Below are 26,165 nucleotides of genomic sequence, written 5' to 3' on the forward strand. Positions count from 1 at the left end.
GGAGATGACATATCCTCCCCAGTCCCCACAAATCAGTAATACAAAGTATCGGGGGATCACCGAAGTACACCCTTATGCTAAATACGAATGAAATTGGTCACCTGGATTTTGAGATATCGTGTTATCAAATGTACCAATGACAATATATTGAATATCTCGCTGTGACCTTGAAATTTACCCCCAAGGCTACCATCATTGACTGGTATTGGGGGATCACTGAAGTACACCCTTATGCTAAATATGAATGAAACTGGTGAACTGGTTCTTGAGATATTACGCTAGCAAGCAAAAACAGACAGACGGACATGCTGATCGCTATAAAAATGCTTCAATCATATTGAAACATATACCACATTATTTGTTTGATCATACAGTAAGGCCCAGTTTGGACTATCTGTGAATGAATGTTATGGAGCTACGGGGTAAAAACTTAAAAAAAAAAAAAAAGGTGACAAAGATCAATTTCAGTTTGAACAGGGGTCAAAAGTTAAAGATGGTCCAACTTTGGTAGAAAGTGATCCAAGTTATTGGTTGAGTTAATAGAGTTTTAAAAAGGAGTAGCTTGGACTGTGTGTCATGTTTAGTTGTCACGTTACAGGGTCACATATGTCACATGTCATAGAATCCAATGGACACTGACCCTGTTTTATCATTACTTTGGGGACCAAACAATCAACACAGTCAAAACTATTTCATTTATTAATCCGATTAGCACAACCAATAAGCTGCATTACTTTTGTTCCAAAATTGGAGCAGCTTTAACTTTTGACCCCTGTTCAAACTGAAATTGACCTTTGCTGCCATTTTTGCTATTTTTTACCCCATAATGTTCTGTCAGAGATACTACAAACTATACTTTGTTGGAATCATCATGATCAGACAAATAATGTGGAATGGTTTTCAATATGATTAGAGCTTTTTTTTTAAATTATGACTCCTGTTTAATTCTTCATGGACCCCTACCAGACTACCACCCTGGGATGGCATTTTTGTGTAGGCCATGGTACACTGTGGCTAAGTTGTGTCATTTATTCCCATTATGTGGTACTGATTAGATCAAAATTGAGTACTGGCTTGTATTAAAGCTGTAATTCTACACTACAAGCACATGTTGGTTCTTTAATTTCAACTCCACTGAGGTGGTTTAGAAAGGGGAAACAAAAACAGCGCCATTGTCCCAATACGTATGGACCTGAATACATACCATAAATGAGTAACAGACGTTAGCTTCTTTCTTGTGTTAGTCACAGTTGTGAACTGATGTTTGATGATTTGGACCACATTTCCCATAAATCACCCGGTTAGTAAAGGTCTTACACCTTTTCTAGATTCTGACATTGTTTGAAGGTCACCAATAAGCTGTAATGGAATTTTACTTTTTGCTAGAAATCAGTCCAGCAGATTTCAAAATGAAAGTCAACTGATCTGACTTCTGCTAACATCTCAAAATAAAAAGCAGTATGAGTTTACTGGTGTTAAAATGCTACACAGCAGCAAACGCTCACTTGATGATGCTCAGAACACATCGCGGAGTGTGACATCAGCAGAACATGAACCGATAAGCTCAAGCAATAGAATAAAACCTGAGCATGTCAATCAGACGTATTTTAAGCAAGAACAAATAAGTATTTGAGTACATCATTTCCACAGTAGGCATGACACGACAGTACTGCGATGTTCAAGTCATATTTTGTCAATGTGAAGAACACAATGATGCTGTTGGATGATTGAATTCCCCACTTGAAAAGTTTTGTACTCAACATTTTTTCACTATTATTCATATTCTGAAATTATTTACTTCTACACTCACTCACTGGCCACTTTATTCTAGATGTAGGCCAACCTAGCATCGGTCAATGTAGCGTTGGTAAACGCAGCATCTGTTGAGTGTTTATCTTAGAAAACCAGCAACACTGGTGACACTTTAACATCAGTCTACACTCTCTCAGTTTTGTATTAGTCAAAGTACTTTTCGTTTCATTATCACTGAGCCAAAGACCTTTATGTGAATGATAGTTGAATATTTCCTCAGGTGGTGTCGCACTCCCAGACTTCAGAGCAATTACACTCCAAGTATTCTTTTAAGTAGCATTTGGGAAGTTTTAAAGTTCTCTGAAGTCTGCAATGCAACGTTAGTATGGCGAGTCCAGCAGCCTGGTAGTGACCTGTCACTTTAATCATAGTTTTACTTTTGTGATAAGTCACCTGTTAGCAGACTACAGGTTTCTACAAACCACAATGTAATTCTCAATTTTATCACAGGGAAGAACTTATTAAATCTATGTTTTGATCAGGATCCAGATACTGATTCTGTTTTTTTTTAAATTATCTTTTAAATATCGCAATATCGGGCTTTTTTGTTTTTACATTTCAGTCATTTTCTCTAAAATTATTGGTTTTGATTAAAGCTGTCACTCGTGCATTTTTTGTGACAGAAAGTGAAGATCTGGATCAGAATCCAGTTCTGTTACAGTAAAATATTTATTCAGTGATGATAATTGGAAATTACAATCATTTTGTTTATCCCAGTGCAAAATTCTACTCAAGATGATCAAAGAATGTCTGATATACGTACAGTATATAAGAACTGTGCGTGATGGCTGTATTGTGTGGTGATCTGATTCCACCGTCTCGTGCCTACTGAAGTGGATTCTTTTTGTGAGCACAGGTGAACATACGGTTATTGTGATCAGTGAGGGAACAGAGGACAAATGACTAGATCAGATTACAGGTCTATTCTGACTGGCTGACTGAATGAGTCGCAATCATGCCATTGGAAAAATGATGCAATGAGCCCCACAATCAGCCAATCAGAATAATATTAAGGTGATGGGGTTAAAAGCAACCCCAAGACATGCAACCGACAGAGGCTGTTAGAAAAAGTCGGTCTCTGAAGCCCACCAAATGGACAGTGTCATACAAGCGACACCAGGCGTCTGATTGGCTGTAAAGTGGGGTCATCTGGGATCAAACTAGCCGCCACCATCGGCATGATGGCTGTGAAGATCCTGTTACACAAAGGTGAACACACACACACACACACACATAAACACAGGGGGACACGTAGAGAGAGAGGGACGAACAGGGAAAGACATGTCAACCTTTGACCTGCATTTGACTCAAACCTAATGTCAAATTCCTATTAAAACTCAAACCAGATATAGAACCTGCACGGCCAACAACAAAAGCCAAACGGTTCCCCTATGCAATCACATTTATGGGCAACACACTATTAAATATATATATATATACACACAGTAGTGTTCAGAATAATAGTAGTGCTATGTGACTAAAAAGATTAATCCAGGTTTTGAGTATATTTCTTATTGTTACATGGGAAACAAGGTACCAGTAGATTCAGTAGATTCTCACAAATCCAACAAGTCCAAGCATTCATGATATGCACACTCTTAAGGCTATGAAACTGGGCTATTAGTAAAAAAAGTAGAAAAGGGAGTGTTGACAATAATAGTAGTGTGGCATTCAGTCAGTGAGTTCGGCAATTTTGTGGAACAAACAGGTGTGAATCAGGTGTCCCCTATTTAAGGATGAAGCCAGCACCTGTTGAACATGCTTTTCTCTTTGAAAGCCTGAGGAAAATGGGACGTTCAAGACATTGTTCAGAAGAACAGCGTAGTTTGATTAAAAAGTTGATTGGAGAGGGGAAAACTTATACGCAGGTGCAAAAAATTATAGGCTGTTCATCTACAATGATCTCCAATGCTTTAAAATGGACAAAAAAAAAACAGAGACGTGTGGAAGAAAACGGAAAATAACCATCAAAATGGATAGAAGAATAACCAGAATGGCAAAGGCTCACCCATTGATCAGCTCCAGGATGATCAAAGACAGTCTGGAGTTACCTGTAAGTGCTGTGACAGTTAGAAGCCTGTGTGAAGCTAATTTATTTGCAAGAATCCCCCACAAAGTACCTCTGTTAAATAAAAGACGTGCAGAAGAGGTTACAATTTGCCAAAGAACACATCAACTGGCCTAAAGAGAAATGGAGGAATATTTTTTCACAGGATTGCTACAAAAAAGCAGTTTGAACATCATAGTTTTGAGTTTGTAGCATCAACAGCAGATGCTACTATTATTGTGAACCCCCCTTTTCTACTTTTTTTTAACTAATAGCCCAATTTCATAGCCTTAAGAGTGTGCATATCATGAATGCTTGGTCTTGTTGGATTTGTGAGAATCTACTGAATCTACTGGTACCTTGTTTCCCATGTAACAATAAGAAATATACTCAAAACCTGGATTAATCTTTTTTGTCACATAGCACTACTATTATTCTGAACAGTACTATATATATATATATATATATATATATATATATATATATATATATATATATATATATATATATATATATATATATATATATATATACACGAGGGCTGTCAATAAAGTTACGGTCCTTTTTATTTTTTTCAAAAACTATATGGATTTCATTCATATGTTTTTACGTCAGACATGCTTGAACCATCGTGCACATGCGTGAGTTTTTCCACATCATTCGCCTGTGAGCACTCCTTGTGGGAGGAGTCGTCCAGCCCCTCGTCGGAATTCCTTTGTCTGAGAAGTTGCTGAGAGACTGGCGCTTTGTTTGATCAAAATTTTTTCTAAACCTGTGAGACACATCGAAGTGGACACGGTTCGAAAAATTAAGCTGGTCTTCAGTGAAAATTTTAACAGCTGATGAGAGATTTTGAGGTGATACTGTCGCTTTAAGGACTTCCCACGGTGCAAGACGTCGTGCTGCGCTCTCAGGCGGCGTCATCAGCCTGTTCAAGCTGAAAACCTCCACATTTCAGGCTCTATTGATCCAGGACGTCGTGAGAGAACAGAGAAGTTTCAGAAGAAGTCAGTTTCAGCATTTTATCCGGATATTCCACTGTTAAAGGAGATTTTTTTTAATGAAAGACGTGCGGGCGGATTGCAGCGTCGGGACGCAGCCGCCGCAACGCTCCGCCACAGGAAAAACACCTCCGTTGGAAGCCTTAAGGACAAGTTGGAACATCTCCAGCTGATAAACAATTTCTCATATACTCATTCCACTGAAAGCCATCAAAAGCCAACTGGATTTTAACAAATGGTTATCAACACGGAGGTGTTTTTCCTGTGCCGCCGCACCACATCGGCTGCGTCCCGACGCGCGGACCCGTCCGCACGTCTTTCATTAAAAAAATCTCCTTTAACAGTGGAATATCCGGATAAAATGCTGAAACCGACTTCTTCTGAAACGTCTCTGTTCTCTCACGACGTCCTGGATCAATAGAGCCTGAAATGTGGAGGTTTTAAGCTTGAAACAGGCTGATGACGGCGCCTGAGAGCGCTGCACGACGTCTCGCACCGTGAAAAGTCCTTAAAGCGACAGAATCGCCTCAAAATCTCTCATCAGCTGTTAAAATTTTCACTGAAAACCAGCTTAATTTTTCGAACCGTGTCCACTTCGATGTGTCTCACAGGTTTAGAAAAAATTTTGATCAAACAAAGCGCCAGTCTCTCAGCAACTTCTCAGACAAAGGAATTCCGACGAGGGGCTGGACGACTCCTCCCACAAGGAGTGCTCACAGGCGAATGACGTCACCGACAGGCGTGGAAAAACTCACGCATGCGCACGAGGGTTCAAGCATGTCTGACGTAAAAACATATGAATGAAATCCATATAGTTTTTGAAAAAAATAAAAAGGACCTATACTTTACGGACAGCCCTCGTATATATATGGCTGTATGCTTTGTCTGTAGGACTAAGGGTTTTCAGCCTGACATGACCCCCCTTTTTTGTTTTCTTTAGTTTCGATAATTAAAAAGTGTGTGAATCAATGTGACTCTTGAGTAGAGCAATGGTGCGCTCTGAATGTAGCTTGTTGCAGCAGCAGCGAGAGAGAGAGAGAGAGAGAGAGAGAGAGAGAAATCATGTGACCTTTTCTGGGTTCTAGGACTGGCTGTGAGCCAAAGATCGCCAAGAACAGGGATTGAAATGAGAGGTGACACATGTCCATCGCCCAAAAAGATTAGTTCTGAAATTACATTACATACTCTATTGATAAAAAACAACTGTTTCAATGTTTACTGATTTGTCAAAAGCATTTGATACTGTGGACCACTGGACATTGCTATTAAGGCTGGGAAATGCTGGCTTATGATATACGGCAGTGCAGTGGTTTGGAAACTACCTTTCTGGTAGTTCTCAGGATGTGAAAGCAAAGAAGCTATGTTGGGTTTGTTAGAGCACCCTGTGGTATCCCTCAAGGGTTAGTATGTATTATCAGTATGTGTGCCATTTCTGTTTAGAATTTATATAAATGGCATTGGTGAGGTTTTATCTAATGTAACTTGCTATTTTTATGGTGATATTTATTTTATTTTTATGGTTATTGCCTTGGTTCTACATTTGAAAAAGCCAGGAAGTCACTCCAGTTGGGATCTGACCAACTGTTTTCTTAGTTTAATGAACTTAAACTCACTGTGAGTACAAAAAAGACTGTTTTCTGGAGATAAAACGTCAGCTGATGGCAGTCAGCAAATATGAACTCTTTCAGGTGAACCTGCAGAAAAGGTTTCCTGTTTGGAAATCAAGGATGAAACTTGGTTTTCATCATAGAAACAAATATTGTTTTTTCCTATCAGTTGGTCTCTGCATTTTTGTGATTTTATGTCCCCAGTTTATCAAAGTGGCTATCATCTAAGCTCTAAAAATCTTCTCCTAAAGGTTAGATAATTTAACTTGCCAACAAAGGTATGCTGCTCTATAAGGAATAAACTCCAGGATATTTCTAAACTTAATGGGAAGTTAACTCTCTGGATTTTAAAAATGCTTTGTGAGACACTCAGGTTTTGTTCTCTGAATGTTAAATTAAGTTCTGACTTTTAATTAGCTATTTTTATTCCTTAATGTTTTTATTTTACCAATTTATTGTTAATTCTTGATTTCATTGGTTTTATGTAACTATTGTTGTCTCTGGTGACCTGGTCTAATTTACAAATGAGTTTGAGTCTCAATTTTACTTGAAATGTTAACATTAAATACTATTCTTGTAGATGTAACTGGCTATAAAGTCAATTTCACATGAAAAAATAAACATCATAAACATCATGCAAAAGGATCATCTATGATTCTGTTGTGTGCAGCACCAGACTTTTGCGCTGCGCTCATTTAAGCCTCAACAAGCCTTAATTTAAGACACAGCCACAGATTTGCTAAACATGAAAAAACTGTGTAAAAATGTTTTCTTCCAGATTTTAACTTTGAAAGAGCAGATTTGAAAATGAAAGTAGTCAAAGTTAAGCTTTTGCTCAAATACTGCAAAACCAGTAATACCATAAATGAAATGCATTTATATAGTACTTTCATAGTACTTTCAAAGCACTTTACAGAGATGCCTCACATTCACACATTAATATCAGGGTGCTGTCAGGCAACATACTCAGCTGCAGCCAAGGGAACAACTTGGGAATTAAGGACCTTGGCCTTAATTAGTGATTTCCTGGTCTGATGGGGACTTGAACCAAGAATACCCTGATCACAATTTCAACACTTTAACAACTTGACCATTATTTTCCCATGATGGAATACCATCACTGTCCAACAAGTGAAAAAATACTATTCTCAATGACTTCTTTGTAGTTTATTTTCATAAACTTGCACTTTGTATCTGAAGATATCTTAATTTACTCCTGTCCATCTCTGATCTTGCTCGCAGAGATTTCTGCAGGCGACATTAGATTCCACTATTTTCTTTCAATTGAGACACAATGTGATCAACTGCTATATGAACAAAAACTTCGGCACTGGTGAAATATTTATAGACCTGACTATAAGTAAGCAAATATACTCACACTCATCGTGAAAAAGCAGCCGGTGAGACTTTAATCAGCCAGTTACTTTTTCTTTATAGCAAATATGTGAGTGTTTTGCAGACATGTGAATGTCACGTACAGTCGTTTGATTCCAGACTCTGGCTGAGTAGAAGAACGTGAGCGAGTGTTCAGGTCCGGAGAGGGAGAAAATGCAGGGGGAACATTCCCATCTTCTGGCTCGTCACTGCAAAGAAACACCACCATCGTCACTATTTCACGATCACCTTTGATACATTAATGTCCTCAGACTGTAAAACGCTGAGCACCTTTTATAGTAGGCAAGCTCCTCCTGGAGAAGGAACACTTTGGCCTTGAGCTCATTCCTCTCGTGGAGAACATCTCTCAGTTCCTGCAGTGTGAATCGGGGCCGGTTGGGGTCCTTTGGGTCCACACCTCCTGCCTCCTCCTCACACACTGCCTCCTAACAAGAGGCAAAGGCATCACACCAAGGGAAAAAAACAGACAAGGAAAGCAGGTGGGAACAAAGTGAGGATACCTTAGTAAAATATTGGAATACAGCAGGCATGTCTTCATTGCACATCGCCTCCTGGTGGCAAAGATACAAAACTGAACTAAAATATATTTGTTGAGGGTTCTCTCTTTTTGACTCTGGGCACCCAAAACTAGAAAGATTTTCACACTAAGTGCAACCAGCAGACGTCACCCTGACCTGTAGATGGCGCACTTACCTGCTTGGACCATAAATGTAAAATGATCAATGTGCATGAAGCCTTTGTGTGCTGTTAGAGGCTGAACTACTGAGGACATCTACAGTGTATTTAGAAGGCTTACAGTGCATTTGGAAAGGATTCACAGCGCTTCACTTTTTCTACATTTTGTTATGTTACAGCCTTATTCAAAAATAGAGTAAATTAAGTTTTTTCCTCAAACTACACACAATTCCCCATAATGACAATGTGAAAAAGTTTTTGAGACTTTTGCAAATTTATTTAAAATAAAAAACTAAGAAATCACATGTACATAGTATTCACAGTCTTTGCCATGAAGCTCAAAATTGAGCTCAGGTGTCTCCTGTTTCCACTGATCATCCTTGAGATGTTTCTACAGCTTAATTGGAGTCCACCTGGGGTAAATTCAGTTGATTGGACATGATTTGGAAAGACACACACCTGTCTACATATAAGGTCCCACAGTTCACAGTCAGAGCACAAACCAAGCATGAAGTCAAAGGAATTGTCTGTAGACCTCTGAGACAGGACTGTCTGGAGGCACAAATCTGGGGAAGGGAACAGAAACATTTCTGCTGTTTTGAAAGTCCCAATGAGCACAGTGGCCACCATCATCTGTAAATGGAAGAAGTTCAGATCCACTAGGACTCTTCCTAGAGCTGGATGCCCGTCTAAACTGAGCGATCAGGGAGAAGGACCTTAGTCAGGGAGGTGACCAAGAACCCGATGGTCACTTGGTCAGAGCTCTAGCATTCCTCTGTGGAGAGAGGAGAACCTTCCAGAAGGACAATCATCTCTGCAGCAATCCACCAATCAGGCCTGTATGGTAGAGTGGTCAGACGGAAGCAACTCCTTAGTAAAAGGCACATGGCAGCCCACCTGGAGTTTAACAAAAGGCACCTGAAGGACTCTCATACCAGGAGAAACAAAGTTCTCTGGTCTGATGAGACAAAGATTGAACTCTTTGGCGTCAGGTCTGGAGGAAACCAGGCACCATCCCTACAGTGAAGCATGGTGGTGGCAGCATCATACTGTGGGGATGTTTTTCAGCAGCAGGAACTGGGAGACGAGTCAGAACTGTGGGAAAGATGAATGCAGCAATGTACAAAGACATCCTGGATGAAAACCTGTTCCAGAGCGCTCTTGACCTCAGACTGGGGTGACGGTTCATCTTTCAGCAGGACAATGACCCTAAACACACAGCCAAGATATCAAAGGAGTGGCTTCAGGACAACTCTGTGAATGTCCTTGAGTGGTCCAGCCAGAGCCCAGACCTGAATCCGACTGAACATCTCTGGAGTGATCTGAAAATGTCTGTGCACCGACGCTCCACATCCAACCTGATGGAGCTTGAGAGGTGCTGCAAAGAGGAATGGACCAAACTGCCCAAAGATAGGTGCACCAAGCTTCTGACATCATATTCAAGAAGAAATGAGGCTGGAATTGCTGCCAAAGGTGCATCAACAAAGTATTGAACAAATACTCTGAATACTTATGGACATGTGATTTCTTATTTTTTTAAAATTTTCATTAAATTTGCAAAACAAAACAACAACAAAAAAAACTTTTTCATGTTGTCATTATGGGGTGCTGTGAGTAGAAGCTTGAGGGAAAACAGTAATTTACTCCATTTTGGAATAAGGCTGCAACATAAAATGTGGGAAAAGTGAAGCGCTGTGAATACTTTCCGGATGCACTGTATTATCACTGCAGTCATCCAAAAATCTTCACACACTGCAAGGAGCAATCAACCCCAATGTCAATATCTGTTAGTATTCAAACGTGCATGCCAAGCCACTTCTTGTGGGTAACAAAGGACATGCACGACAAAAACAAAAACTAGCTGCCTCATGTTCTATGTTTTTGAGTTAGAGTCACGACAACCACACCATCCACTTTCCTGCCTTGCAACTTTCACATTACCCAAAGTAACACATCGTTATCTTCAGCTGCATCTTCCCCGTCCTCACGCCCCTCAGTGCTGAGGGAGACAGGTGGGGGCCACGGTGCTGAGTCAGACCCCGGTGAGGTCACTTTAAACAGGTCAAATCTGTCTGACCAGGCTGAACCTTCAGCACACATCACTGTAGCAGCGTCACCAGGCTGATGGAGTAAAATAAGAGTTCAATATCTGTTTAGGAAGTCATCTCACTCTTTTGGCTTTTCCCTTTTTCACTCATGACGTCACAGTAGATCTGTTATGGATCTGCGTGTTGATTTGGCACAAATTTTATGCTGTCACTTTGTGACAATTCATACAAATGGCTTAATATAGCCGCACTCTCTAGCTGTGTTTCTAATTAGGATTTTAAGCATTTCTAACAATATTCAATACTCTTACCTTAGCCAAAAGGGCAAGAGCAGGGATTTGTACCTGTGTGTGTGTGTGTTAACACAAAGGGACCTATCTTCACCATCTCATGCACTCAGTCTAAAGTGCAGCTCAAGTGTACGTGGGGTGAGTCTGACTCCACCATTGTGATTTACACATCATGTAATCTGACCAGAAAGTAACATAAAATAAAGTAACCAGATTGTCATCTGTCATTAGACATATCTCAAGTACAGATTTGTGCAAAATTTCTGTGTAGGCTCTCAGTTGTCCAGGTGGTTTCCATAGTAGAGAAGCTTGAATCTTCGACTGGACTGGGTTGCTTGACGCGAGGACGTTTCGCTTCAAATCGCAGAAGCTTCCTCAGCAAGAATTTTAGCTGAGGAAGCTTCTGCGATTTGAAGCGAAATGTCCTCGCGTCAAGCAACCCAGTCCAGTCGAAGATTCAAGCTTCTCACCTATTTGTGCAAAATGTAAGCAATATCTTCAGAATTCTAACAAACACATTTTTGCCTGCTGGGTTTTGTTAAATCCAATCCAATACTGGTGTAACGTCACACGTTATAAGGTTTAACAAGCTCTTGGTCTCTTCCTCTGTCCACACGTACCACGCCATATATTTTAGAATGTCATGTGACACTTTCTGTATGTCACATAACCTAAAATTGCAGAAACAGCATTTCCATTGCAGTTTTGCAAATCATGACTTTTTCAAATCACCTGAAAAACCACCTCAGGTGAGAGTAAGAAACTTTTGCAATATTTGAGGGTTACTCCCGAAATGCACGTTTATATTAAATGTGGTTTCAATTTGCTACTTCCAACTGTGCAATTTGAAGGGTCACTGAAACCTTGATATTGTCTTCAGGACACCTGTATGTTTGAATTGGTTACGTTGATATTTATATGGCAGCCTCAGAAAGTGAAAAAAGTGAGAAGATTTCTGGTGAAATCAATCACACATGAGCAGATTAGTTACAGGAGGTTTTTATGCTTCCTGTTTCTTCAGCTTGGTAAAAACTTAGTAAAAACCTTGTAACCGTAAGAATGGCCTAAGCAGTGGGTCACCCCTCTGAGTCTGGTCTGCTTGAGGTTTCTTCCTCAAATCTTCAGAGGGAGTTTTTCATTACCACCGTCGCTTGTGTGCTTGCTCTATCAATCAATCAATCAATCAACTTTTTTCTTATATAGCGCCAAATCACAACAAACAGTTGCCCCAAGGCGCTCCATATTGCAAGGCAAGGCCATACAATAACCATGAAAAACCCCAACGGTCAAAACGACCCCCTATGAGCAAGCACTTGGCCACAGTGGGAAGGAAAAACTCCCTTTTAACAGGAAGAAACCTCCAGCAGAACCAGGCTCAGGGAGGGGCAGTCTTCTGCTGAGACTGGTTGGGGCTGAGGGAAAGAACCAGGAAAAAGACATGCCGAGAAGGGGGGGCAGAGATCGATCACTAATGATTAAATGCAGAGTGATGCATACGGAGCAAAAAAAGAAAGAAACAGTGCATCATGGGAACCCCCCCACAGTCTACGTCTAAAGCAACATAACCAAGGGATGGTCCAGGGTCACCTGATCCAGCCCTAACTATAAGCCTTAGCGAAAAGGAAAGTTTTAAGCCTAATCTTAAAAGTAGAGAGGGTATCTGTCACCCTGATCTGAATTGGGAGCTGGTTCCACAGGAGAGGAGCCTGAAAGCTGAAGGCTCTGCCTCCCATTCTACTCTTACAAACCCTAGGAACTACAAGTAAGCCCGCAGTCTGAGAGCGAAGCGCTCTAATGGGGTAATATGGTACTACGAGGTCCCTAAGATAAGATGGGACCTGATTATTCAAAACCTTATAAGTAAGAAGAAGAATTTTAAATTCTATTCTAGAATTAACAGGAAGCCAATGAAGAGAGGCCAACACGGGTGAGATATGCTCTCTCCTGCTAGTCCCCGTCAGTACTCTAGCTGCAGCATTCTGAACCAACTGAAGGCTTTTTAGGGAACTTTTAGGACAACCTGATAATAATGAATTACAATAGTCCAGCCTAGAGGAAATAAATGCATGAATTAGTTTTTCAGCATCACTCTGAGACAAGACCTTTCTGATTTTAGAGATATTGCGTAAATGAAAAAAGGCAGTCCTACATATTTGTTTAATATGCGCTTTGAATGACATATCCTGATCAAAAATAACTCCAAGATTTCTCACAGTATTACCAGAGATCAGGGAAATGCCATCCAGAGTAACGATCTGGTTAGACACCATGCTTCTAAGATTTGTGGGGCCAAGTACAATAACTTCAGTTTTATCTGAGTTTAAAAGCAGGAAATTAGAGGTCATCCATGTCTTTATGTCTGTAAGACAATCCTGCAGTTTAGCTAATTGGTGTGTATCCTCTGGCTTCATGGATAGATAAAGCTGGGTATCATCTGCGTAACAATGAAAATTTAAGCAATACCGTCTAATAATACTGCCCAAGGGAAGCATGTATAAAGTGAATAAAATTGGTCCTAGCACAGAACCTTGTGGAACTCCATAATTAACTTTAGTCTGTGAAGAAGATTCCCCATTTACATGAACAAACTGTAATCTATTAGACAAATATGATTCAAACCACCGCAGCGCAGTGCCTTTAATACCTATGACATGCTCTAATCTCTGTAATAAAATTTTATGGTCAACAGTATCAAAAGCAGCACTGAGGTCCAACAGAACAAGCACAGAGATAAGTCCACTGTCCGAAGCCATAAGAAGATCATTTGTAACCTTCACTAATGCTGTTTCTGTACTATGATGAATTCTAAAACCTGACTGAAACTCTTCAAATAGACCATTCCTCTGCAGGTGATCAGTTAGCTGTTTTACAACTACCCTCTCAAGAATCTTTGAGAGAAAAGGAAGGTTGGAGATTGGCCTATAATTAGCTAAGATAGCTGGGTCAAGTGATGGCTTTTTAAGTAATGGTTTAATTACTGCCACCTTAAAGGCCTGTGGTACATAGCCAACTAACAAAGATAGATTGATCATATTTAAGATTGAAGCATTAAATAATGGTAGGACTTCCTTGAGCAGCCTGGCAGGAATGGGGTCTAATAAGCATGTTGATGGTTTGGATGAAGTAACTAATGAAAATAACTCAGACAGAACAATCGGAGAGAAAGAGTCTAACCAAATACCGGCATCACTGAAAGCAGCCAAAGATAACGATACATCTTTGGGATGGTTATGAGTAATTTTTTCTCTAATAGTCAAAATTTTGTTAGCAAAGAAAGTCATGAAGTCATCACTAGTTAAAGTTAATGGAATACTCAGCTCAATAGAGCTCTGACTCTTTGTCAGCCTGGCTACAGTGCTGAAAAGAAACCTGGGGTTGTTCTTATTTTCTTCAATTAGTGATGAGTAGAAAGATGTCCTAGCTTCACGGAGGGCTTTCTTATAGAGCAACAAACTCTTTTTCCAGGCTAAGTGAAGATCTTCTAAATTAGTGAGACGCCATTTCCTCTCCAACTTACGGGTTATCTGCTTTAAGCAACGAGTTTGTGAGTTATACCACGGAGTCAGACACTTCTGATTTAAAGCTCTCTTTTTCAGAGGAGCTACAGCATCCAAAGTTGTCTTCAATGAGGATGTAAAACTATTGACGAGATACTCTAGCTCCCTTACAGAGTTTAGGTAGCTACTCTGCTCTGTGTTGGTATATGACATTAGAGAACATAAAGAAGGAATCATATCCTTAAACCTAGTTACAGCGCTTTCTGAAAGACTTCTAGTGTAATGAAACTTATTCCCCACTGCAGGGTAGTCCATCAGGGTAAATGTAAATGTTATTAAAAAAATGATCAGACAGAAGGGAGTTTTCAGGGAATACTGTTAAGTCTTCTATTTCCATACCATAAGTCAGAACAAGATCTAAAATATGATTAAAGTGGTGGGTGGACTCATTTACTTTTTGAGCAAAGCCGATAGAGTCTAATAATAGATTAAATGCAGTGTTGAGGCTGTCATTCTCAGCATCTGTGTGGATGTTAAAATCGCCCACTATAATTATCTTATCTGAGCTAAGCACTAAGTCAGACAAAAGGTCTGAAAATTCACAGAGAATCTCACAGCTCTGCCTCCTGGTTGGTAAGGTTAGACCTTACTCGTGTGAAGTGCCTTGAGGCAGCTTATTTGTGATTTGGTGCTGTATAAATTAAATTAATTGAAATTGGTGAAGGTAAAGTGTTTTTTGTGAAAAAGATGTTTAAAGTGACAACTGGAAAAAAGGTTGTGGTCACAGTCCAGGGGTCACATACGTATGTTTTGGGCTTGCTGAGTTCTACCCATGTAGCAAATCTCAGCTCAAAGGTTGCATAAATGGCTGACAAATGATATATGAGATTTTCAAGATGAGCACCATGGCGACGGTATTTGAAATCGGATCAGAACTTCTCAAACAAATTTTAGCGTCTTCATAGGTACGAACATGCACACCAAGTTTCAGCTTCATTGGTCCAGCGGTTTCGGAGAAGAAGATGTTTACATACGACGACCCAGACGGACAGGCCACCCACGACTGAGATAACCCATATTCTTGTTTTCTTCTTCTTCTTTTTCCATGTGTATGATGAGTTAACTGTTGGGTCAATTCAAGTTTTTGTCCATCTACTGGAGTGTAGTCGCTCTGGAAGCTAAGAGTTAATATATGTAATCCTTGAAATATTCAGCCAAAGAAACAGATTTTATTTTATTTTTTAACCAGCCCATTCCACAGGATAGGACCATAAACCAAATCTTCACGATTAAATCTAAACAAACTTTTACTGACAGCCACATGGGATTCTTTGAAGGTCTGGAATGTTGGGTTACCTCTGCAGGTGAGGGGGGTTGAGGTGGAGATCCTTCCGAGTCCAGGGCAGGCTGCTCTCCCTGAAGTCTTTCCCTCAGCCGCACAACCTCTTGCCGAAGGCCACCAACTTCTTGTGCTTGTGCCTGAGCACTTGCCTCCAGTTCTACCTTCTGCTCGATGAGCGCTTTCCCCTGGGCCTCCACCACTGAGATCTTATGGCGAAGATCGTGGTTGATTTTCATAAGGCGGGACTGCTGCTGCTGGAGCTGCAGAGACAGCAAAGAGACAAAGAAGGGGGGCATGAAACAGTGAAAGCTTTTGTTTTAGTGAAAGACAAAACTAGATCAAATAAAAATCTTTTTAGGCAATGAACAAAGGTTTGAAGCATGGGTTGATGAAGGTCCCGAGTCATCAAGCTACAAGATATTTTGAAGTTTAATATTCTTTTAACAAATTTATACTCATGGTCACATCATTGCACATGTGGTTTGCAGACCTGGGTCCTGGTGAATGGAGGAAACACGGGTTTGATCAGCATCCAAAAGGTGTTCATCCTGCGTTCAGTGAACGTGTGTCAAACTCACGTCTCAGCCTGAATCGGATGAGACTAGTTTTAAAAGGAGAGGTGAGGCAAAATAATTATCACCAGAGTTTCTGAATGCGTCATTTTTACTGCACACGTGCTCCTTTGTCAGTGAAGAATCTGTAGAAATGATCTCAGATTATATTAATCCCCTGTAAACTGAGATGTCATATTCTTTGGCAAAAGAGTTTTCTACTGTTTATCTCAAGTATAGAGGTACTTAAAGAGCCATTTTGAAGGCTGAAGCTGAAAGGCTTTACCCATGCTCATGCTCCATTTTACCATTTTACTGAAAAAAGTCTGAAGGACCTAAATGACATGGTTAGCTGGTGAGGCGCTTCCAGGCATGTGATGAGATGAGCTTTATTGTCATTGTCATTACACGAGTACAACAATGAAATTACATTTACACTCCAATTACCTCAGACAAAATACAGCAATTAATCCACAATTATTACCAGTTTACCTTAAAAATGCCACACATCAGAATTAAAGACAACACATATACATTTGACATTGTTTATGTGCACTAAACTTGAAGCAGTCCGTCATCCGAAAGAGGAAAGCACAACACCTACCAGTCAATATAGACAATGTGGGCATTGAGGTGGTCTCCACGTACCTCGGAGTCCATATTGACAATAGACTGGACTGGTCGGTGCACGTAAATGCTGTGTATAAAAGGGGACAAAGCAGACTGTTCTTCCTCAGAAGACTGAAATCTTTTGATGTTTGTAATGATACGCTTTTTCTTTTTTATCAATCTGTGGTGGTCAGTGCTGTATTGTTTGCTGTTGTGTGTTGGGGGAACAGCATGTCTGTCAGGGACAGCAACAGACTGGACAAATTTGTCAGGAAGTGTGTGTCAGTGATGGGGAGGGAGGCGGTCTCTGTGGGTGAACTAGTGGTGAGCAGGATGAGGTGTAGTATGAACTCTATTATTAACAACAAATCTCGTCCTCTACACGACATTGTGTTTGCTCAGAAAAGCAACCGTAGTGACAGACTCCTCTCCATGAGATGCAGGACTGAGAGGTATAGAAGATCATTTGTCCTGGCCGCCACAAGACTGTTTAACGCCTCTTGTTAATGTATTTTTACATCTTGTGTGTTTTTATATTTGGCTTATTTATTGGTATTTTATTGAATGGATGACTTGTGTATGTATCAATGCTCTCGGGCAAATGAATTTCTCCTTAAAGGGGATGAATATAGTATCTATCTGTCTATTTATCTATCTATCTGATTTGAGGCAAAGTGGGAAGGCTGCAGCAGCAGGGGCCTGCACAGCCCAGCTTGGGGCGTTGAAGGCTGAGGCAGTAAAAACCGTGTTGCCTTCAAGGTAGCAGGGAGGAAGCCAGGGTGAGGGGAGTGGAGAGCCACAAGGGGGGTAATAGGAATGGAGGGAGAGAGACATGCGTTGTGTGCAGATGAGTTAAGTTTCTGTCAGTTTTTGTCCGTGTGTGCGTAAACTCTGACATTGCTAGGCAACATATATTCAATTGAATACACCACAAAGACAAGAATGTTTAATGTTCAAACTGATAAACTTTTTTTGTTTTTGTGCAAATATCTGCAAATTTTGAAATGGATGCCTGCAACACATTTCAAAAAAGCTGAGACAGGGGCAACAAAAGACTGGGAAAGCTGATGAATGCTCAAAGAACACCTGTTTGGAACATTCCATAGGTGAACAGATTAATTGGAAACAGGTGATTGTCATGACTGGGTATGAAAGGAGCATCCCCAAAAGGCTCAGCTGTTCACAAGCAAAGATGGGGTGAGGATCATCACTTTGTGAACAACTGCGTGAAAAAATAGTCCAACAGTTTAAGAACAATGTTTCTCAATGTTCAATTGCAAGGAATTTACGGATTCCATCATCTACAGTCCATAATATAATAATCAGAATATCTGGAGAACTTTCTACACATAAGCGGCAAGGCCGAAAACCAACACTGAATGCACGTGACCTTCGATCCCTCAAGCGGCACTGCATTAAAAACCAACATCATTGTGTAAAGGATCTTACTGCGTGGGCTTAGGAACACTTCAGAAAACCATTGTCAGTTAACACAGTTCGTCACTACATCTACAAGTGCAAGTTAAAACTCTACCATGCAAAGTGAAAGCCAAACATCAACAACATCCAGAAACGCCGCCACCTTCTCTGGGCCTGAGCTCATTTGAAATGGACAGACACAAAGTGGAAAAGTGTGCTGTGGTCTGATGAGTCCACATTTCAAATTGTTTTTGGAAATCATGGACGTCGTGTCCTCTGGGCAAAAGAGGAAAAAGACCATCCAGATTGTTACCAGTGCAAAGTTCAAAAGCCAGCATCTGTGATGGTATGGGGGTGTGTTAGTGCCCATGGCATGGACAACTTACACATCTGTGATGGCACCATCAATGCTGAAAGGTACATCCAGGTTTCGGAGCAACACATGCTGCCATCCAAGCAACATCTTTTTCAGGGACGTCCCTGCTTATTTCAGCAAGACAATGCCAAGACACATTCTGCACGTGTTACAACAGCGTGGCTTCGTAGTAAAAGAGTGCGGGTACTAGACTGGCCTGCCTGCAGTCCAGACCTGTCGCCCAGTGAAAATGTGTGGAGCATTATGAAGCGCAAAGTACGACAACGGAGACCCCGGACTGTTGAACAACTGAAGTCGTACATCAAGCAAGAATGGGAAAGAATTCCACCTACAAAGCTTCAACAATTAGTGTCCTCAGTTCCCAAACGCTTATTGAGTGTTGTTAGAAGGAAAGGTGATGTAACACAGTGGGAAACATACCACTGTCCCAGCTTTTTTGAAATATGTTGCAGGCATCCATTTCAAAATGAGCAAATATTTGCACAAAAACAACAAAGTTTATTGGTTTGAACATTAAATATCTTGTCTTTGTGGTGTATTCAATTGAATATAGGTTGAAGAGGATTTGAAAATCATTGGATTCTGTTTTTATTTACATTTTACACAACATCTCAACTTCACTGGAATTGGAGCTGTATGTGTATATATATATATATATATATATATATATATATACACACACCCAGTCAGAGGTGATCAAAGTGGCCCAGGAAACAGAAGTCTGGGGTCCCCTGCTGGAGCTGTTGCCCCTGCGACCTCATCCTGGAGCCGTTGAAGATGAGTGAAGAGTGAGTGTATGTCTGAAGCCTTACTGCTTCTATGTCTTCATTTTTCAGTGTAAGTTCACGATCCTTGGCTCGGATCTCGTCTCTCTGCTTGTCCACCACTTCTTTAAGCTTCTTCATTACTTGTCTCTCTCTCTCTGTCATACCTGGAGACACCAAAGACAAAATAATATGGGAAATGATGAGCAGGAGGTGGTTGTCTGAAAGAAAGGCAGGAGGAGATTTAACCAGTAACCACGGTGCATTCACTGTAATCTATTTATACACTTAGCTGTGGCACACAATTTCCAAGAGGAAATTGTGATTTATGTTGTGTCCAGAAAGTTTTCAGCACTTCACTTTTTCCACATTTCTTATGCTAATCTTATTCCAAAATGGATGAAATTCATTTTTTCCCCAAACTTCTACAGACAATGACAATGTGAAAAAAGGTTTTGAGATTTTTGCAAATTTATTAAAAAAATGTTTCTACAGCTTTATTGGAGCCCACCTGTGGTAAATTCAGTTGATTGGACATGATTTGGAAAGACACACACCTGTCTACATACAGTGCCCTCAAAAACTATTGGAACATCTGGTATTTCACACATTTAAATTAGTTTATGCCATTTCAAATACAAAAAAATAAATTTCTAAAATTATCTTCCTTAAACTCAAACTCAAAGCAAATCTCTACAACTTGATATAAATTAATTCAAAATATAAAAGCCAAGATGATGGGTTGCATAAGTAATGGAACATTCGAGCTAGGCTAGCGGCTAATCCAACTCGCCCAGCCATACCATCAATCCTCTAGGCAAATGTACGATCGTTGGACAACAAAACAGTTACAGTGAGTAACTGCTGTGTGCTTGTTTTCACTGAAACATGGCTAAATGATAACATCCCTGACTCTGCTGTGCAACTGGAGCAGCTAGCATGTTATCGAGCTGACCGGGCCCTCGTAAACGGAGGAAAGACTCGCGGCGGGGTCTGTGCGTCTACATTCAGAATGAGTGGTGCGGGGACGCTGTGGTGGTGTGCAAACACTGCACATCACTAGCGGAGTTTATGATCATTAAGTGCCGTACCTTCTATCTGCCCAGGGAGTTTACTGCTGGTCCCAGTCTACATCCCCCCCACCAACAGCAGCAGTGACGGGAATGCAGCACTCAGTGAACTGTACCAGGCTATCAGTGAACAACAAAGTAGATAAGCTTGAATCTTCGACTGGACTGGGTTGCTTGACGTGAGGACGTTTCGCTTCAAATCACAGAAGCTTCCTCAGCTAAAATTCTTGTTCTGGTAGTCTGACTTCTGTCTTGACTCTAGTAGAGAAGAATAAACCAGAAGCCAACAAAAGCTGGAGTTTTTAACCTAACCAGACCCCTCCTACCGAGAGGCCGACTGCTATAGGCTAGTGACTAAACAATAGCTCTAATTAGCACCTATTGTGCTCTAGTTAGCACTCTCCTAATGATGGGATGGAAGCCTCCCCTGATGGCTCCCTTGACGACTCTCCTGATGACGTGAATGTCTCATTACCATGAACAAAAGACTGAAACTGCTTTGACCTGAGTAGCCCATTGTAAACAGGGGACAAAGCGTGTCAGACTACCAGAGCAAGAATTTTAGCTGAGGAAGCTTCTGTGATTTGAAGCGAAACGTCCTCACGTCAAGCAACCCAGTCCAGTCGAAGATTCAAGCTTCTCTACTATGGAAACCACCTGGACAACTGAGAGCCTACACAGAAACAGTGAACAACAAACTGCACACCCAGACGGTTTGATCATCCTCACTGGAGATTTTAATCATGCTGATCTCAAAACTGTACTTCCAAAATTTCACCAGCATGTTGATTTCCCAACAAGGGGAAAAAATATCTTGGACTTGGCACCACACAAAAAGGAGCATACAAAGCCACCCCCCTCCCCCACATCGGCCTATCTGACCACATCACTGTTACGCTAATGCCAGCATACAGACAAACTGGGAAACTCATCAAATCTGCTAAAAGAAACCGGTAAGAGTGTGGCCAGAGGGGGCACCTCTGCTCTCCAGTACTGCTTCAACACAACGGATTGGAAAATGTTCAAACACGCAGCAACCTACAACAACAACACTGACACTGAGGAGAACACAGACACTGTGACCTCCTACATCACAAAGTGCATTGATGATGTGACCCACACAAAAACCATCATCACCCGGGCCAACCGGAAACCATGGCTGACAGGTGATGTCCACAAGCTGCTGAGAGCCAGAGACAAAGCCTTCAGAGCAGCAAGAGCCAACCTGTCCCGTGGCATCAGGGAGGTAAAAAAGGATGACACACAAAAGATAACGTCCCACTTCAGAGACAGCAAGGATGCACAGAGCCGATGGCGAGGCATTCAGGCCGTCACTGACTACAAGCCAGCACCACAGAGCTACTCAACAACCTGAACCGCTTCTTTGCACGCTTTGAAGCGCTGACACCACACAGCCACAGAAGACCCCACCCCCTCCCCACGACCAGACCCTGTACCTCTCTGTCGCCAGCGTGAAGAAGACACTGGTGGCCATCAACACCCACAAAGCAACAGGTCCAGACAACATCCCTGGTCGTGTCCTGGAGGACTGCGCAGAGGAGCTTAAGGATGTCTTCATAGACATCTTTACACTTCCCTGAAGCACGCCATTGTTCCATCATGCTTCAAAGCTGCCACCATCATACCTGTGCCAAAAAATCAGCTCCATCCTGCTTCAATGACTACCGTCCGGTGGCACTGACACCCATCATCATGAAGTGCTTTGAACGGCTAGTCATGTCACACATCAAATCCATCCCCCCCAGACCCCTCCCAGTTCACATACAGAGCCAAGCGATCTACAGAGGACGCAATCTGCTCAGCCCTGCACCGAGCCCTCACCCATCTGGACAAGAAGGACTCATATGTGAGAATACTGTTCATAGACTTCAGTTCAGCGTTCAATACCATAACACCTCAACAGCTCATCTGCAAACTGGTCAAAACCTCCCTTTGCAACTGGCTGTTGGACTTCCTCACCCAGAGGCCACAAGCAGTCCGTGTTGGCAACAACACCTCGAGCAGCATTGTATTGAACACAGGGGCTCCCCAAGGGTGCATGCTCAGTCCACTGCGCTTCACATTACTGACACATGACTGCACAACAACCCACAGCACAAACCACATAGTGACGTTTGTGGATGAAACAACTCTGGTGGGGCTCATCACCAAGGGCGATGAGAGTCACTACAGGGAAGAGGTCAACCTTCTCACCACGTGTTGATCCTATGACAAAATAGTAAATACTTTTGCCTCAACTTTTTTTTTGGAAAGTGTTGCAGGCCTTAAATGCAGGAATGGATGTATATTAATAAAACAAATGAAGTTCTCCATACAAAACATGAAAAATCTTGGATTCATGCTGTCTGCAATGAAACAGAAGTCAAAGTAAATGTGAGGATCACTGTGGGTTTTTATTTTAAGTTTGCATTTTCCATATTGTCCCGGACCTTCTCTGATTTGAGTTGTATGTGTGTGCAGCGGGTGTGTGTCTGCACAATGAGGCTGGTTTGTCTACTGTGTGTTGGGATGACTGTGGTCTCTCTGTGAAACCACCAAAGAGCCTCTGGTGCAGAGATCAGACTGGTCGGCCTTCACACACAGAGAAAGCTTGCTTTGTGCGGGTGTGTTCTCTGTGTATGTGCATGACTGTGTGAATGGCAAGAGAGAGACAGAGTGCCCTAACTTGATGACCTAAAACACATGGGGCAAGTCATATAGGGTGTGTCTATCACCGCTTTGCTATTTAGAAGGAGAATAATCTGAGCACACAGTAATGTGCAGGGCACAAAGGGGTTGTCTATTCAGTCAGTTAGTCACTGGTGTGTTTTGGGCATGACATGAAACAAGAGTCATGTGCACCATAGGCTGGTGCATTGCTATTTAGATGCAAGGCGTAGAACTGAGAGGTTTTCTGGACACAAAGCGTCAAAGTGCATGAGTGGAACATTTGTGAGTGCAGCAGTTATCAACCACAGCTTCATGTGGTGAAGCAATGGAGTGCTCCGTTCCTGCAACCCCCCACCATCTCTGTTCACCCACTCTCCTCCATCACAACAAACATACACAGTGCCTGACCCCCCCCCCAACACCAGTACTCATCCATCCCATAGTTAACACTGTACTGGTGCTCTTCACCCCCAAATCTTGAGGGGGAACCTGTACAAATTTCATCAGTTTTTACTTTATTTCTATTTTAATTTTTGTTTCCAATTGAGTTTCAATTGTACTGGTGCTTCCCGTTCCCAAACATGAGTATAAGTTGCACCTGTCCAAAAATGCCTCAAGAAAAAAACCCCCACCATTATTAACCACATTTATCGCTTCATACAACATGAAGCAAAATTAATTTAATCACCACCACATTTATTTATAAGGCACACTATATTAAGTACAAATCAGAAGTAAACAGCTTCTTTCAGCCACTGAACAGACGATCACATGTGAGGACATTTGTAAAAGAAACTGTTCATCTTCTTCTTGTTTTTGCACAGGAACCTTAAAAGAGCTGTCTTTGTAGTTTTGTGTAGTCCAAATAAATTTTCTTCCAAATTAAAAAATATATAACGCAATGCTAAAATACCCTCAGCCGTATGAGCATTGTGTTCTTTATAATTTGCACTTGTTTAATTAATTATTAAGATCCTATTGTCTTATGTACAATTTGTACATGATCAATAAAGCCCCTCTATCAATCAATCCAAAACAATATTTACAATTTTTTTTAACGGCAGCGCTCCGACTGGGGACTCCATTCTTCTCCTGGGGGATTTCAATGCCCACGTGGGCGGCGACAGTGAGACCTGGAGGGGGGTGATCGGGAAGCACGGCCTCCCCGATCTGAACCCGAGCGGTGTTCAGTTGTTGGACTTCTGTGCTAGTCACAGTTTATCCATCACGAACACCATGTTCGAGCACAAGGGTGTCCGTAAGTGCATGTGGCACCAGGACACCCTGAGCCGGAGGTCGATGATCGACTTTGTAGTCGTATCATCTGACCTTCAGCCACGTGTCTCGGACACTCGAGTAAAGAGAAGGGCAGAGCTGTCGACCGATCACCACCTGGTGGTGAGTTGGATCCGCTGGGAGGGGAGGAAGCCGGTCAGACCTGGCAGGCCCAAACGTATCGTTGTTACGGTGCGGGTGGGGAGCTGTTGACCCTGACTGGGGATGTTGTTGGGCGGTGGAAGGAGTACTTCGAGGATCTCCTCAATCCCATCATCAAACGTCTTCCGAAGAGGAAGCAGAGACTGGGGACCCAGAGGCGGACTCATCCATTACCCAGGCAGAAGTCACCAAGGTAGTTAGAAAGCTCCTCGGTGGCAAGGCTCCTGGGGTGGATGAAATCCGTCCTGAGTACCTTGAGTCTCTGGATGTTGTGGGACTGTCTTGGCTGAAACGCCTCTGCAACATCGCGTGGCGATCGGGGACAGTGCCTCTGGATTGGCAGACCGGGGTGGTGGTCCCTCTGTTTAAGAAGGGGGACCGAAGGGTGTGTTCCAACTATAGGGGGATCACACTCCTCAGCCTTCCCGGTAAGGTCTATTCCAGAGTACTGGAGAGGAGAATTCGACCGATGGTCAAACCTCGGATTCAGGAGGAGCAGTGTGGTTTTCGTCCTGGTCGCAGCACACTGGACCAGCTCTACACGCTCCATCGGGTGCTCGAGGGTTCATGGGAGTTCGCCCAACCAGTCCACATGTGTTCTGTGGATCTGGAGAAGGCGTTCGACCATGTCCCTCGGGGCACCATGTGGGGAGTGCTCCGGGAGTACGGGGTCCTTTGCTAAGGGCTATCCGGTCCCTGTACGACTGCAGCAGGAGCTTGGTTCGCATTGCGGGTAGTAAGTCAAACCTGTTTCCAGTGCACGTTGGCCTCCACCAGGGCTGCCCTTTGTCACCGGTTCTGTTCATTATTTTTATGGACAGAATTTCTAGGCGCAGCCAGGGTGTAGAGGGGGTCTGGTTTGGGAACCACAGAATCTCGTCTCTGCTGTTTGCGGACGATGTGGTTCTGTTGGCTTCATCAAATCAGGACCTTCAGCATGCACTGGGGCGGTTTGCAGCTGAGTGTGAGGCGTCCGGGATGAAAATCAGCACCTCCAAATCCGAGGCCATGGTTCTCGACCGGAAAAAGGTGCTTTGCCCTCTTCAGGTCGGTGGAGTGTCCTTGCCTCAAGTGGAGGACTTTAAGTATCTCGGGGTCTTGTTCACGAGTGAGGGACGGATGGAGCATGAGATCGATAGACAGATCGTTGCAGCGTCTGCAGTGATGCGGTCGCTGTATCGGACCGTCATGGTGAAGAGAGAGCTGAGTAGGGAGGCAAAGCTCTCGATTTAGCGATCGATCTACGTTCCGATCCTCACCTATGGTCATGAGATTTGGCTCATGACCGAAAGAACGAGATCGCAGGTACAAGCGGCCGAGATGAGTTTCCTCCGCAGGGTGGCTGGGTGCTCCCTTAGAGATAGGGTGAGGAGCTCGGTCACTCGGGAGGAGCTCGGAGTTGAGCCGCTGCTCCTCCACATCGAAAGGAGTCAGTTGAGGTGGCTCGGGCATCTTTTCCGGATGCCCCCTGGATGCCTCGCTGGAGAGGTGTTCCAGGCACGTCCCACTGGGAGGAGGCCCCGGGGAAGACCCAGGACACGCTGGAAGGATTACA

At 42.4% G+C, this 26,165-nt stretch overlaps 1 protein-coding gene across 2 annotated transcripts in view; it reads right to left on the reverse strand.

Annotated features, from left to right (window-relative positions):
- The window catches only part of rilpl1 (Rab interacting lysosomal protein-like 1), a 43,916-nt gene that overhangs the window by 2,008 nt on the left and 15,743 nt on the right, over positions 1 to 26,165 (reverse strand). Inside the window, exons 3-7 of one of the 2 annotated variants that reach the window (XM_034192581.1) lie at positions 19,482 to 19,600; positions 15,729 to 15,974; positions 8,363 to 8,413; positions 8,133 to 8,287; positions 7,946 to 8,050 (exon numbers count right to left, since the gene is read on the reverse strand). In XM_034192581.1, the coding sequence (XP_034048472.1) occupies positions 7,946 to 8,050; positions 8,133 to 8,287; positions 8,363 to 8,413; positions 15,729 to 15,974; positions 19,482 to 19,600 (676 nt within the window). The remainder of the gene's footprint in view (positions 1 to 7,945; positions 8,051 to 8,132; positions 8,288 to 8,362; positions 8,414 to 15,728; positions 15,975 to 19,481; positions 19,601 to 26,165) is intronic. The other variant, XM_034192582.1, reaches the window with a different exon arrangement.

This window comes from Thalassophryne amazonica, chromosome 17, assembly GCF_902500255.1.
Source record: "Thalassophryne amazonica chromosome 17, fThaAma1.1, whole genome shotgun sequence".
Taxonomy (NCBI): domain Eukaryota; kingdom Metazoa; phylum Chordata; class Actinopteri; order Batrachoidiformes; family Batrachoididae; genus Thalassophryne; species Thalassophryne amazonica.